General features: G+C 32.4%; 3 protein-coding genes across 3 annotated transcripts; 1 reads left to right on the plus strand and 2 right to left on the minus strand.

Moving 5' to 3' along the window:
• Positions 1–827: 827 nt before the first annotated feature.
• On the minus strand, positions 828–5,409 carry LOC126774594 (larval/pupal cuticle protein H1C-like). The gene is made up of 3 exons (XM_050496167.1): positions 5,348–5,409; positions 1,490–1,669; positions 828–1,067 (listed from the first exon to the last, which is right to left on the minus strand). The coding sequence occupies exons 1-3, from the start codon at positions 5,357–5,359 to the stop codon at positions 966–968; spliced, it is 294 nt and encodes a 97-aa protein (XP_050352124.1). The 5' UTR covers positions 5,360–5,409; the 3' UTR covers positions 828–965.
• A 5,471-nt stretch (positions 5,410–10,880) lies between these two features.
• On the minus strand, positions 10,881–11,442 carry LOC126774593 (cuticle protein 63-like). The gene is made up of 2 exons (XM_050496166.1): positions 11,383–11,442; positions 10,881–11,251 (listed from the first exon to the last, which is right to left on the minus strand). Exons 1-2 carry the CDS (start codon positions 11,398–11,400, stop codon positions 10,964–10,966), a joined length of 306 nt encoding a protein of 101 aa, XP_050352123.1. The 5' UTR covers positions 11,401–11,442; the 3' UTR covers positions 10,881–10,963.
• A 1,211-nt stretch (positions 11,443–12,653) lies between these two features.
• LOC126774586 (cuticle protein 38-like) lies at positions 12,654–13,236 on the plus strand. The gene is made up of 2 exons (XM_050496159.1): positions 12,654–12,688; positions 12,790–13,236. Exons 1-2 carry the CDS (start codon positions 12,671–12,673, stop codon positions 13,234–13,236), a joined length of 465 nt encoding a protein of 154 aa, XP_050352116.1. The 5' UTR covers positions 12,654–12,670.
• Positions 13,237–13,583: the final 347 nt, after the last annotated feature.

Here is a 13,583-nt window from a genome sequence, read left to right on the forward strand (position 1 = left end):
ATATCTGTCGAAGAAGTCGGGCTAGTACAGTAATTTAAGCCCATTGACTTGTTTAAAGTGCGGTGATTATTTCTTTTTATTATTATTCTATAAAGCGAAATGTTAAGGTTTACTGTTCGGCCTTGAGCAAGCTTTCGTTCCTTGCCACCGGACCAATGGGTGGTTTTGCTATACTATCTGTATGGAGCTGCTACGTTGTATATATTTGAAATAATTTTCGTTAAAACAAATTTTGTCATAATTGGGGTGATAACTATTGTGTTTATTTACTTTATGTATTTGCTAATAATAAAATTTTAGATGAAATATTGATAACAACAAAGAGCGGGAATCGTGACAGAAAACAAAAAACTTTAGTCTTCTTTAGTCCGAAATGCTACACTAAAACGTTACATATATATACATTGTACATAAAACCAACATTGTAATTATGGCCAAAAATTCTTAACAAAACTTTGTTAAGAAAAATTAAAGTTACTAAATAGTAATATAATTCAATACGCTGCTTGTTTTTTTAATAACAGCTCGTAGTTTATATAGAACACCGACAGATACTGGTCACATTAAATGGTATGCGGAATACTTGTACCATAAATGGACATAGGTGTATCCACTATTGTTTGCTGTGTCATTAATTACTTTATAGCCAGACAGTAAGATATAGTTGCACATATTATCTCAAACAGGTTTTTATTTCATCCTAAAAATAAATAAATTTTGACCTATAAAGAGAAGCTTTATATAAATCTTTTAAGTAAAAATAACCAGACTCATACGTGATGATATTTGAAAATATTATAAAAAAATGGAGGAGTAAAACATGCGAATTATAAATAAATATCTAATTTATTTTGTATATCCAAACAAATTTTCCAATGAGCATAACTTATGAATTAAATAAAATTGACTGTTGCGTGTCTTGACTGAAGCCATGTGAGTAATGTGAGGCTCAGTAAGCTTGTCGCTTACCAGCCATGGGCTAAGCCATGACCGAGAGGAGCGGCTAAAACGGGAGCATGGGCGGCAACAATCGGTGCATGCGCAGCTACAACAGCAGGGCTCGCGATCTGTAGGAAAACATTTTACATTTATTTTTTTAATAACCCTAGAACTTTTTATAAATAATTTTAAATATAGATTTTAAAAAATGGAGAGCGCTAATACGAGTATCAATTGAAACCAACTGTGGTATCTTAAATCAAAATTTAACGAAATTGAAATCGCCGTGAATTGATAGTATTGTTATTAACTAATAATATAAATTAACAAGTTTCTAATATGAAAATATTTAGTAAATAAGTTTTTTAATATTGACAAATTAAATATTGAATTAACTTTAAAAATTCGGTGTAAATTCGTCTAACTAGCCAATAACAACAAATAAAATAAATAGACGAAATGTTCTAAATAAGCTGTGGTTCATAATATGACTCGAATATTTTTAATTATGTGTGCTAAATATATATAAAACTAGTATATTTATATGTACCCTGACTGTGTTAGCGTATGAGGTGGCTACGGGGACGGCTTGTTTGACGATGGGGGCGCTAATGATGGGGGCGCTGACCACAGCATGGCCACCAACGAGACCATGTCCCCAAGGAGATGCAATGGGTGCAACTAAGCCGGGGCTAGCGACTACAACAGCCAGAAGGGCGGCGAATGCGACCTGAAAATATACAAAAAATATAATAGATATGAATAGACTACGGCGAAGGTTAGGTGTTTAAAAGTTTTTATATAGTAACTAATATTGCTTTTATTATTGAATTAGGCAGGCAGTTTGGCATGTAAGCCACCTGACCATAAGTAGTCACCGCCGTTCATAGACATTTTAAGAAATATTAACCATTCCTTACAGCCAATCAGTCACCAACCTTTGGGAACTTCGATGTTAGATATCTTGTGCCTGTAGTATAAAATGTGCGGTAGAATATATGATGATAGGTACTCGGATGAGTTTCCGCAAAGCCCTGCCACCAAGCAAATGATGGATTGATGAAGATATATATGGACAAACTGTGTGTTTGTACAAAAAAAAACGATTTTGTACAAAAATTAACTGAAGGTGTGACTAGAAATAAAAATCCAATTGCAAAAGATTCATAACAAAATATTAAAATATTCACTGTAACTATTCAAAGAATATAAAGCAATTTTGTTTGCATAGATACAAGCACTCTTTACATTGTAGTCTAGTAACAGCCTGTGAATGTCCAACTACTGGGTTAAGGCCTCCTCTCCCTTTTTTTGGGAGCGGTTTTGGAGCTTATTCCACCACGCTGATCTAATGCGGGTTGGTGGAATACACATGTGGCGATGTTTTCCTTCACTGCCAAGCACGAGACGAATTATAAAAACAAATTAAGCACAAAAAAATTCAGTGGTGCTTGCTCGAATTTGAAAACAGGATCATAGGTTAATTCACATTAATAATAATTTTAATAAGTCACGCTTTCTAACCACAGGGCCATCTCGGTTTTTTTCTTTACATTGATGTAATTTGATTTTCTCGTGAGATTTATTTTAATTTAGTGGATAAAAATAACACAGATATGTAAGGGGAGACACAGTATACGTTAATATCAGCTGCCTATCGGTCGTACTTATTATTATTACATATTTATATACAAAAACGAATTATAAATAGTTTAAATATAATTACGTAAATATTAAAAATGAAAATTATTAAACATAAATATACTATGTTGTGTTAATTTTTTTTTTTTATTATTCAATAATCTAAGACGATCTACCCAAGACTAGAGTAGTAGATATGTGAAGGCATCGTTTATGCTTCTGCGAAACAGGAACGTTTCTTACTACTTACGTACTTACTTACGTACTTATAAAAAATATTGAACTCGAATGACACTTTTGTATAAAAATGAAGCATTATTAAATTAAACTATAGTAAGAAGTTCAATTCATCTATGTTATTACAAGTAATTTACGCTAGCTACATTATTTTCATAGTGTACTCTAAATATAGTTATTATAAAGCTATGTTAATATGTAACGTATCGATCATATTGTGTCCTTTAAAGTGAATGCCACAAAACATAATCGTTATAAGTCACTAGAACCTGATAGTAGTTTCTATTCTGTACCACTTAGGTATTTTTAGCTAGCCATGCGAACATTAATACGATAAGAATGATTTAAAGAGAACCTTGTTTATTGAAATGTTCAATTAATAATATAAATATTATGTACGAGAGCAAATGAAATTGGTTATAGGTGCGTTATTTATATTTTTGTCAGTATAATTAAAAGCAAAACAGGAACGCCTTCGTAAAGTTAGTTACAAGAAATACAGTATTAATGATTAAAATATTTTACCATTATATATTTTATGTATATAATACATATAATGTTTTTTTTAAATGTCAATGTTTATTAAGCAAACTTAGACTCAAAGGTGGCGTAGGTTTATTGATCTAAATATCTAGTATTATGTCCTTTCTAACAAGGCTGCCTCGGACAATCACGAGTCACGAAGTAGGCGTATGCGTATTAATACTTAATCTATACGACATGAGATCGTAACTCCGTTTGCGTGATATTTGGGTTACACGTTGGGAGTATTTTGGCGGTAGGAAAACTTATGAATGAGTAGAGTACTACTGGGCAGGTATACCCATAGCGCAAGTATCAGTAGTTATTAAAATTTTATTTCAGTGTGTTATAGAATAGTAAAAATGCGCTTACATCGTTATATATTTTTTAAATAAATACCAATTACCGTGGAATTCACTTCGCACAACTAATTGAAAGGTGAATAATATTGATTATCTAGTAAGTAAACTAACTATGTACATACATATCAATTTATTAAGTGAACAAAATAAAGCTCGATTCAAACGGATAGAGATATAAGAAACAAGTTTACTATATGAAACTATATGTATATATATTATTTAAATCATTAGAGGCAAGGTATTTGTTTCGATAAAACAATCACGTGGGTACTTTTGCATTTTTCAATTCATAAATTGAAGACAAATTTAAAAAAGCATTAATAGGCGTTGCACACAATTTTGCACCTAATTCTTCGAACTCTTATTTGTGCACATGGAGGGTACAACACCTTTTGAATAATATTAGTTTAATTTCCCAGATTAATAAATGTTAAAAATATACGATGATTGATAATTTTTATGCGAAATTTTGATAAATATAATTGAAATTTTTAAGCATATATATGTTTTCAAATTAAAAAAAAGTATATTACTGTGAGACCCACAAAAAAAAACATTTATTGATCTTAGAGCATCTCATTATATTTCACGCGGACGAAGTTAGGTGTTGGATGTCGTTAATTTCGAGAGTTTCAATTTTCGGCGTCTATTTACGCGTAACGAGTAATATTACGCTTTTTATACCATATAAGAAGTTGGCCTCGACAGGTCGTTGCCGTTAACGAGAATGTCAAGTTCAAGACAATAAAAACTCGACATGATATTGTAACTTGGTCACTTTCACGGCCTACCGAAATGACAGACATAAATCTCTAATCTATTTACTCATGCAATGAGAATTTTAGTATAACTTGTATAAAAACTCATCTATGTAGAATCGCGTAGGTAATTTACCGATTTAAATCCTGTAAAAAAATATTTATAACGAAGCACTTGTTATAAATGTATTTTAAATATTATTGCAAAAAAAGGTTGATAGAAAAAAATGTTATAATACAATAAGTAAATAATTAAATTAATGAACATTTATTTATTTAGAATTTGAAAATTGATGTTAATAATATAATGAAAGATTTATAAGATTAAGAAAATATTATTTAAATTGAAGGCTTAATATTATTGTTATTATATAACCCGGTTTCACATACGTTATTTTTTCAAAGAATGTTCGGCATGTTTGAAAATCATGGCGCCGACTGACCACGAAAACTTGATTTTGTTGCGTTTATTATGAGGAGAAATGTCTGTTTGTGTAGTATTGCCGAAACATTTAGAACTTTCCTCGATAAAAGTATAACGTATATAGATAACGTATACGAAATCGGATTATATAATAATATTGTAAAAACTTACGAATATTTTAGTAGTATATACATATGTAATAGGTATCACAACAAATTGCAAGACGGAGGATATATTAACGAACATACATTAATAAATATATAGACACATAAAAAAAGCTTCTATTATTCTCAGATACATATAAAATATCAAACCAATTTTATTTATTTTCAATTTATAATCTAAAATGAAATATAATTATTTGTTTGTTATTAATATTTATTGTTTTATTAAGTTATTGTTCGTTATTCTGTAATATAAGTTAAAAAAAAGTTTATGCTATAAAAATGATTTTTATATCTTACCAGCTTATACATTTTGATGAGGGTTTGATGAAAGGATTACTTAGAACCGAAGAAGAAGGGAGTATGTATGAATGTGAAAAGGGCTTAGAACTACCGAGCTTTTATAGTACTTAGAGACATAACTCGGCCAAATCTGTCTAACCCTACCTCCAGCTGGGCCTAGGTCATCGATATCAATTTTAATCTGATATCTCGGTAGCGACAGAAAAACAACTTAATACAGAAATGTAATTTTAAAATACATATTACATTATAATATTTGTATAAAATTGAAATTATTATATTAATATTTTTGTTTTAAAAACTGGTTAAGAGCACGACTAAAGCTAGCAAAAAACCAGATTTCACCTGGATCAAATTTTTGATCAAACACAACCCTTGAAAATGTAATGTTGAGTTAAAAATATAATCTACATACGATATTTTATTTTTAACTTCAGACTGGATTTATCTTTGCGAAATCAAATGAAAACAGCAATTTAGCTTTACACCCTTTCTTAAATACATACTTTTTAGCTGACGTGAAAGGCAAATATTGTTGATGGCCATTTACATAAAATAAAGGTATGCTTTATCATTTAAATGATTTAATATTTTATAATAATAAACCATATCCTTCAAAGTGATCAGTAAAAGTAACTTGTTCTTTTTTAAAACTTTTTCAACGTGCGATAGATAAAAAAATGCAATAGGATACTAAACAACTACATTATTTATAATTCATCCAAATCAATTTTAATATTTTTAGCATTAGCGTATGACTCGTGAAAATTACTGTGTAATTGCCATATTTTTTTATACCGGAATATTAAAGTAACTTACCCCATTATAATAAAATAATGTTAGTCTGCACTAAAGACGAAAAAAATTGCTTTGATTTCAGAATATTAACTTATAAAATGAGTTTATATTATTAATATTCTCCTGTTGTCATCTGACAAAACTCAGAACCATACAAGGCACAACCGTCACCTCAAAACCAGAGATTCTAGCTGAAGTCGAAAAGTACTATGGCGATTTATACTCATCACGAGTACCTCCACCTGAGTCACACAGTGCGGATGACCCACGAGCCAGACTAACACGCCACCTATCAGACGATCTTCCCGACATCGATTTGGGCGAGATTAGGATTGCTCTCAGGCAACTTGGAAACAACAAGGCTCCAGGAGATGACGGAATTACTAGAGCTTCTCAAAGCAGGATCCACACCAGTACTGAGAGAGCTGGCGGTATAACACCGAAGATATGGAGCAGAAGTGTGGTGGTGCTGTTTTTCAAGAAGGGCGATAAAGCTCTTCTGAAAAACTACCGCCCCATTTCACTTTTACAAATTGCCAAAAGCCATGTTTACAAATTGTTTTCGAGGGTAATCACGAATCGTCTTGCCCGAAAATTCGATGACTTCCAACCCGTGGAACAGGCTGGGTTTTGAAGAGACCACATGGTCTACGGTACTGAAGTACATACACACGGTTCATACACACACTAAGGCAAATAATACAGAAGACCGAGGAATATAATCAGCCTCTATGCCTAGCGTTTGTGGACTACGAAAAAGCCTTCGTTACCATCGAGACCTGGGCTGTTCTGGAATCCATGCAGAGATGCCTAATTGACTGTCGGTGTGTCCAGGTGGTGAAGTGTTTGTACGAAGCCGCAACCATGACCGTCCAAGTACAAGATCAGAGCACAAGACCAATCCAATTGCATCGCGAGGTAAGACAGGGAGATGTAATCTCACTGAAACTCTTTATGTAATAATAATAATGCATCCAATAATGCATTGGAGGACGTCTTCAAGACGCTCGATTGGAACGGACGCGGCATTAATATAAATGGCCAACACATTACACATCTGCGATTTGCCGACGACATTGTCATCATGGCGGAGGCTCTGCAGGATTTGGAAGAGATACTAAACAGCCTGAGCAATTCTTCAAGACAAGTAGGTCTCGGGATGAACATTGAAAAGACCAAAATTATGGCAAACCGTCATGTATCCCCGAGACCAGTGGTCGTAAATGGCTCTCCACTTGAAGTTGTGCAGGAATATATCTACCTGGGCCAAACTATACAACTTGGCCGGCACAACTTTGAGAAGGAGGCTAAAAGAAGAATACGTTTGGGCTGGGCGGCATTCGGGAGGCTACGTCATATTTTTGAATCGTCGATCCCACAGTCGCTTAAGACCAGGGTCTTCAATCAGTGCGTCCTATCTGTAATGACTTACGGTGCCGAAACATTGACACTTACCGTAGGACTGGTCCACAAATTTAGGGTCGCTCAGCGAGCAATGGAACGTGCGATGCTTGGGGTTTCTCTGGCAGATAGAATCCGAAATGAGGACATTCGCCAGAGAACTAAAGTTATCGACATCGCACATAGAATTAGCTCGCTCAAGTGGAAGTGGGCTAGTCATGTCTCCAGGCGCATTGATGGCCGATGGAGCCGACACGTGTTAGAGTGGAGACCACGCTTAGGCAAACGTAGTATAGGACGCCCTGCGACAAGATGGGCCGACGATTTAAAAAAGGTGGCAGGTTCGGGATGGATGCGGACTGCCCAAGATCGGGATGGTTGGCGTTCTATGGGGGAGGCTTTCGTTTAGCAGTGGACGGCAAAAAAAGGCTGATACGATTGTTAATATCGATTCAAATTGTATTTAATTTATCAAATCATTATAACAATACATAACTATTACATCATTGACATTCGAATGTTCACTTATTTTGTTTTATAACACAAATTCAAGGTAGTGTACCTTGAATTTATTTGTTATATATTTGTCACTTTGTTTTTAAACATGACAAATAATTTTAAATAAACGATATAATTACAGGTATTTTACACGGTGTTAGTTATCATGGCTGTGTGATAACCTATCTGGGTAGGTATCACCCACTCATAACATGCTCTATCGTCTAACAGCAATACTAGTTTTGCTGTGTTCCAGTTTGAAGGGTGTAACTATAGGCACAGCATTGGCGATATTAGGAATTATTAATATTCCTTAAATAAAATGTCCTCCGGACCGATTTAGGCCACGGCGGCCACTCTCAAAAGAGATTAGCCAACTGCGAAGGACATATTATAATGTCGATTAAATCACATGTAAAATCATTTAACAGGCTTACCTTGAATGTTAAGCTATAACCAACTAAAATGTATATTCTTATAAAAATAAACGGCAATAAACTCTTTATTGACTTTTTTACTTTAATAAAAAAAGCTATAAACACTATACAGATAAATAAAATAAAATTGCCTGTCTGTGATTTAAAAATAACTGTCTTTTTTTTTTTAATTTAATAAGTCTATTTTCGAGCTACCAAAACCAAAACAAACATTTTTATTTAAGATTATCGCTGCCGCCTAATTATTTGAATATTTTACAGTATATTTGAATATGCGGTATGTGCGTTGAAAAGACAGATTTTAAAGGATTTTTGTCAAAAATTCCACGCTGGCAAAACCGCGGTTTTGTTAGTAGACAATATCTTTAAGTAATACATATTCTTAAATAACAATGGTGTTAATCTTTATAATATAAGTACTTCAAATATTTGTTTTAGTTATATCTTAAATCCTTTAAAAGTAAAAGTAAAATAAATTAAATTTCCTGATAATTTTCTTGCTAACTGTACCTTCAACACTTGGTTGTACTGTTGAACTTATTTTTAATTCCACTCATTCCATGCACGCAATCTACGGTGATAAAATGATTTTGATATTTTACAATACGATCACTATCAAAAACCTTTAAAGAATATAAAGCAAGTTGACGAATTAAATACACTTCATAATGCCTGAAAAATAATTATCTAATGACCTAGTAATTCCAATCATTACATAAACAAAATATTATAAATATACATACAATAAAAGTTTGTAGATATAAAAGATTTGTTTTTAACTGCTAATAATTATAACTACAAGTTTTTTTTTATAGGATTTAAAAAAAGTTTTATATGGTATACCTAAAGGTTTATATGGTCACTTCTTATAACTTAGTAATAATTAATTATAATTTTATAATTATATCACGAGACGATCAAAAGTATTTGATCCACATAAAACACACTTTCCTAGCTATGAGTAACAAAAATTTATTAATCTTTACCTTTATGAAAATTGTTTGTAACATATGACATTTTTAGAGCAGTAGTTATTATATAGATTTACGAGAATTTGCAGAGTATTTACTCATTAGATACAGAATAAATTACTACATATTATTAAGCAAAGTGCCCCCGCCATGTTTGTCTGTCTGTCTGTACGCGATAAACTCAAAAACTACGAACCGATTTTTCATACGGTTTTCTCTCATAAACGCAGTGATTCATGAGGAAGTTTCAGGTGTGTAATTAATAAATGTTGGGCTTAAATTTTCTGAAATATAACGATGATTGTTGAAGATTTCGTTTAAAATCATGCCAACTTGGTGCTTATTGGCGTGCACCACGTAAACTAATAGAGTTATATGCATAATGTAACGATATTTAAACGTTTTATTTAGAACCTTATTCTACCCGTGTAAAGCAGGGACGAATAGTATATTTAAATTATAAATAAATGGTATATTCAAACTTTAAAAGAAGAAATTTGATTTGAAAATTGACTGGTGGTAGGGCTTTGTGCAAGCTCGCCTGGGTAGGTACCACCCACTCATCAGATATTCTACCGCAAAACAGCAATACTTGATATTGTTGTGTTCCGGTTTGAAGGGTGAGTGAGCCAGTGTAATTACAGGCACAAGGGACATAAAATCTTAGTTCCCAAATTTGGTGGCGCATTGGCTATGTAAGCGATGGTTGACATTTCTTACAATGCCAATGTCTAAGGGCGTTTGGTGACCACTTACCATCAGGTGGCCCATATGCTAGTCCGCCTTCCTATTTTATATAAAAAAGTCTATGTGCACAATAAAGGTTTTTAGATAATTTGTCAATGTAAACGAAAAATAACAATTTTTTTATGAACAATTTTTTTCGAAAATAATCTGGTTAAGTTAGTGCGCGCTCTTAGAATATCCAATTATGCTAGTAAATCGGAAAAATAGCAGATTATAATTTAGGTGCTTAACCATTTTTTATTTTGACAAAAATACAATACAAGGTACATATCAAATCTCAAAAAAATATAATAAATAAGTCCAACAGATTTTTATATGAAATAATCTATGGTTCTAGTTGTCTATGTCTCGTTATGTTAGCTAAACGAGGGCAGGGCGTTTCAATGACACTAATCGGTGGTCAGCTTGTTATCATTTCATATCACGATACAGGCATTAGTTTATTTATAATGAGTATTAATAACTCACACATTACTAGCTTTTATAACTTTTGTCGTTATTAAGATGACGTAATAACGTTATTGTGTTTTAGTCATGTATTAAAAGTATAATATAAAAAAACAACTAATAATGTTATAGATTTTAACGAGGTATTAATTATGCATTTGCATAAGTGAAGAAATAATTAACTACAAATGAAATGACGTTATTTTATGGAATAATATTATTTATTAATATAATATATACATATATCTACATATATAAAATAACACAGCTTTTTTTTGAGCAAGTCACTGGGCAATGATAACGCCAAAATTTGCTTATACGTAGTAGGGAGCAGAGATGTATCTAGCTGATGCGAAGTATGGAGAAGGGTTGACAATGTAGGGAGAGGCAGCTGCGACGTAAGGAGAAGAGGCTACTATTGGAGCAGAGGCGACAACTGGAGCAGCAACAGCGTGGTTGACAGAGTGTGCAGAGTACGAGCTAGCATAAGGAGCCACAGCGTATGCCGCGGGCGCCACTGCTGGAGCCACAAGCGCAGCAGGTGCAGCAGCGACCGGCAACACTCCGGCGTTGGCAGCAGCGACGGCGATGGACAGGATAACCTTTAAAATATCACAACATTGAAATATATTCATGGAGAAATAGTTTATAGTGTAAAGAATTTATTTATTTATGAATAACATTTTATTTCCTTAACTCAAAATATTCTTATTATTAATATATAAATACTTACAACAAATTTGGCGATCATTTTGCTTGTTTTGGTGACTGCTCACTTGTAAGTTCACTAAAGGATTCGATGGACTGTGTCGTCTCGAAGGTACCATCACATTTTATACCAAATGCTCCTTTCATTGAGCAACGGTACGTACATCGAATACGTAGGTAACTAATGCGCAGGACATCGCTGTTGGCACCACGATGTTTGACCCAGACTCGAATGACGGTCATTGCATTCTAATTTAAACTTTGTGTACATCAATTTCACTGTAGATTATATAACGACCGAAAGGGAAAATTACTTCCTCGATAACTAACAACTTCACTAGTAATTTAACTAGAATTAGTATTTAGGGTAGTTTAAAAATATATATATATATACATATATCAAATATTTTATATATATTATATATTTTATATGTTATATATATATATAAAATTATATAATAAAAAATGCTTAAGCAACTAAATTATAATCTGCTATTTTTCCGATTTACTAGAATAATTGGATATTCTAAGAGCGCGCACTAACTTAACCAGATTATTTTCGAAAAAATATGTTCATAAAAAAATTGTTATTTTTCGTTATATTATAAGTTTAGTATTAGTTTTCTATAATTATAATTACGCTAAAACAAGACAAAATTACATCTAGGATTATTGTTAGCTTAACTTACATTGGTATGGTAAACTGCTAGAAAACTAGATGATATCGAAATAAAATGTAACAAGGTAAACCTAAATAATAACAGAAAAAAAATCACATCACATGGTTTTAAATAATTATAATTATATCGACACGAGTCAAAATAAGAATTAAATTTTATGCTATAAAATAGTAAATCAAATATAAAATTATATATATATTTATATATTATATATATAATATATATATTTAATTATATAATATATATATATCTATTAGATTATCTAGGATCCTACTATTTTATCATTGTAATTTTTGTTACTAGAGTTTTGTATACAATAGTAACAAGAATTAAACCTAACATACATACGCTGTCAACATTTTCATTGTGTGCATAAAACAAATAAGTATGCAGGTCTTATTGCAACTTGCATTGACAAAAAAACACAGCGAAAAAAGTTTCCCAATGTGATCCATTTCTCCACGCGATCCTTCGCGAATCCCAATCGACCGACCGCAATCCGTCAAATGCTTATTTTGTCGAACGTTATCTGAATCATAATATACAAAGTATATAAGGCTTTAACTTTTTGATGTTAGACACACTTCGCATCCTCTTTTCAATAAGGAAGGTCCACTTCTAAAAACAAGCAAAATGTTTTCCTTGAAATCTGTAAGCATTGCTTATTTTTTTTATTTATATTTTACTAATTATTTTGATTATTATTATTTTTAATTGTACTATAGATAAAAAGGAACATTTTCTTTTTACAGATCGCACTCATTGCTGCAGTATTCGTCGGGGCTGAATGCAGTGCTGTTGTTCCAGCAGTTCCTGCTGCTCCTTTAATAGCAGCACCTGCTCATGTGGGATATGCTCATGCTGTACCTCAAAATATACCTCCATACGCTTCCCAAATTAGCGTGGTAAATAAGGCAATAAGCCCAATAGTTGCTGGTCCGTTTGCGGCGCCTATCGCCGCAAGATTTGCACCAGCAGCTGCTGTTGCGGCTCCTCTTGCAGCTGGACCCTACCTTGCTGCTCCCTCATCTGTGTATCCATCACCATACGCCGCTGCTCCTTATGGTTATCCTACTTCTTTTGCTGGTCCAGCTGCGTACGCTGCTCCAGCTGCTTACGCTGCTCCTTACCCATACGGTGCAGCCCCTGCGCCCCTACTACGCACCCCTTACGGATATGCACCAGCGTATGTTCGATAGATTTAGAGTTAAACTACTAGACCTTCCTTGTAAAAAAGACTTTGTAATTAGATTGTTTTATTTTTATTTTTTAATAAATTTTTAAAATACATAAATATATATTTTTTATTATTCTACATTTGACTTGAATATCTTCGTTTCTTCATTTTATTTATTACAAAAAAAATATTTTATACGCATGCCCAAAAAATAATAATAATGAAGATATTTATATATATAAATTATATTTTTACTTCTTATTTATATAATTTTTTTAAATAATAATTTTATCAATCATTTGGTACAATTGTGGTAAAAGGTTTGTTGAGTGTTCACTTTAAAATGATATTTAGAAAATTAAAAGCAAA

Source organism: Nymphalis io, chromosome 16 (genome assembly GCF_905147045.1).
Source record: "Nymphalis io chromosome 16, ilAglIoxx1.1, whole genome shotgun sequence".
Classification (NCBI taxonomy): domain Eukaryota; kingdom Metazoa; phylum Arthropoda; class Insecta; order Lepidoptera; family Nymphalidae; genus Nymphalis; species Nymphalis io.

Coding starts and splice junctions, on each gene's coding strand:
- LOC126774594 (XM_050496167.1), bottom strand. Junction 1,068..1,489: donor CATACGCTAACACAGTCAGG/GTACATATAAAT, acceptor GTTTTCCTACAG/ATCGCGAGCCCTGCTGTTGT.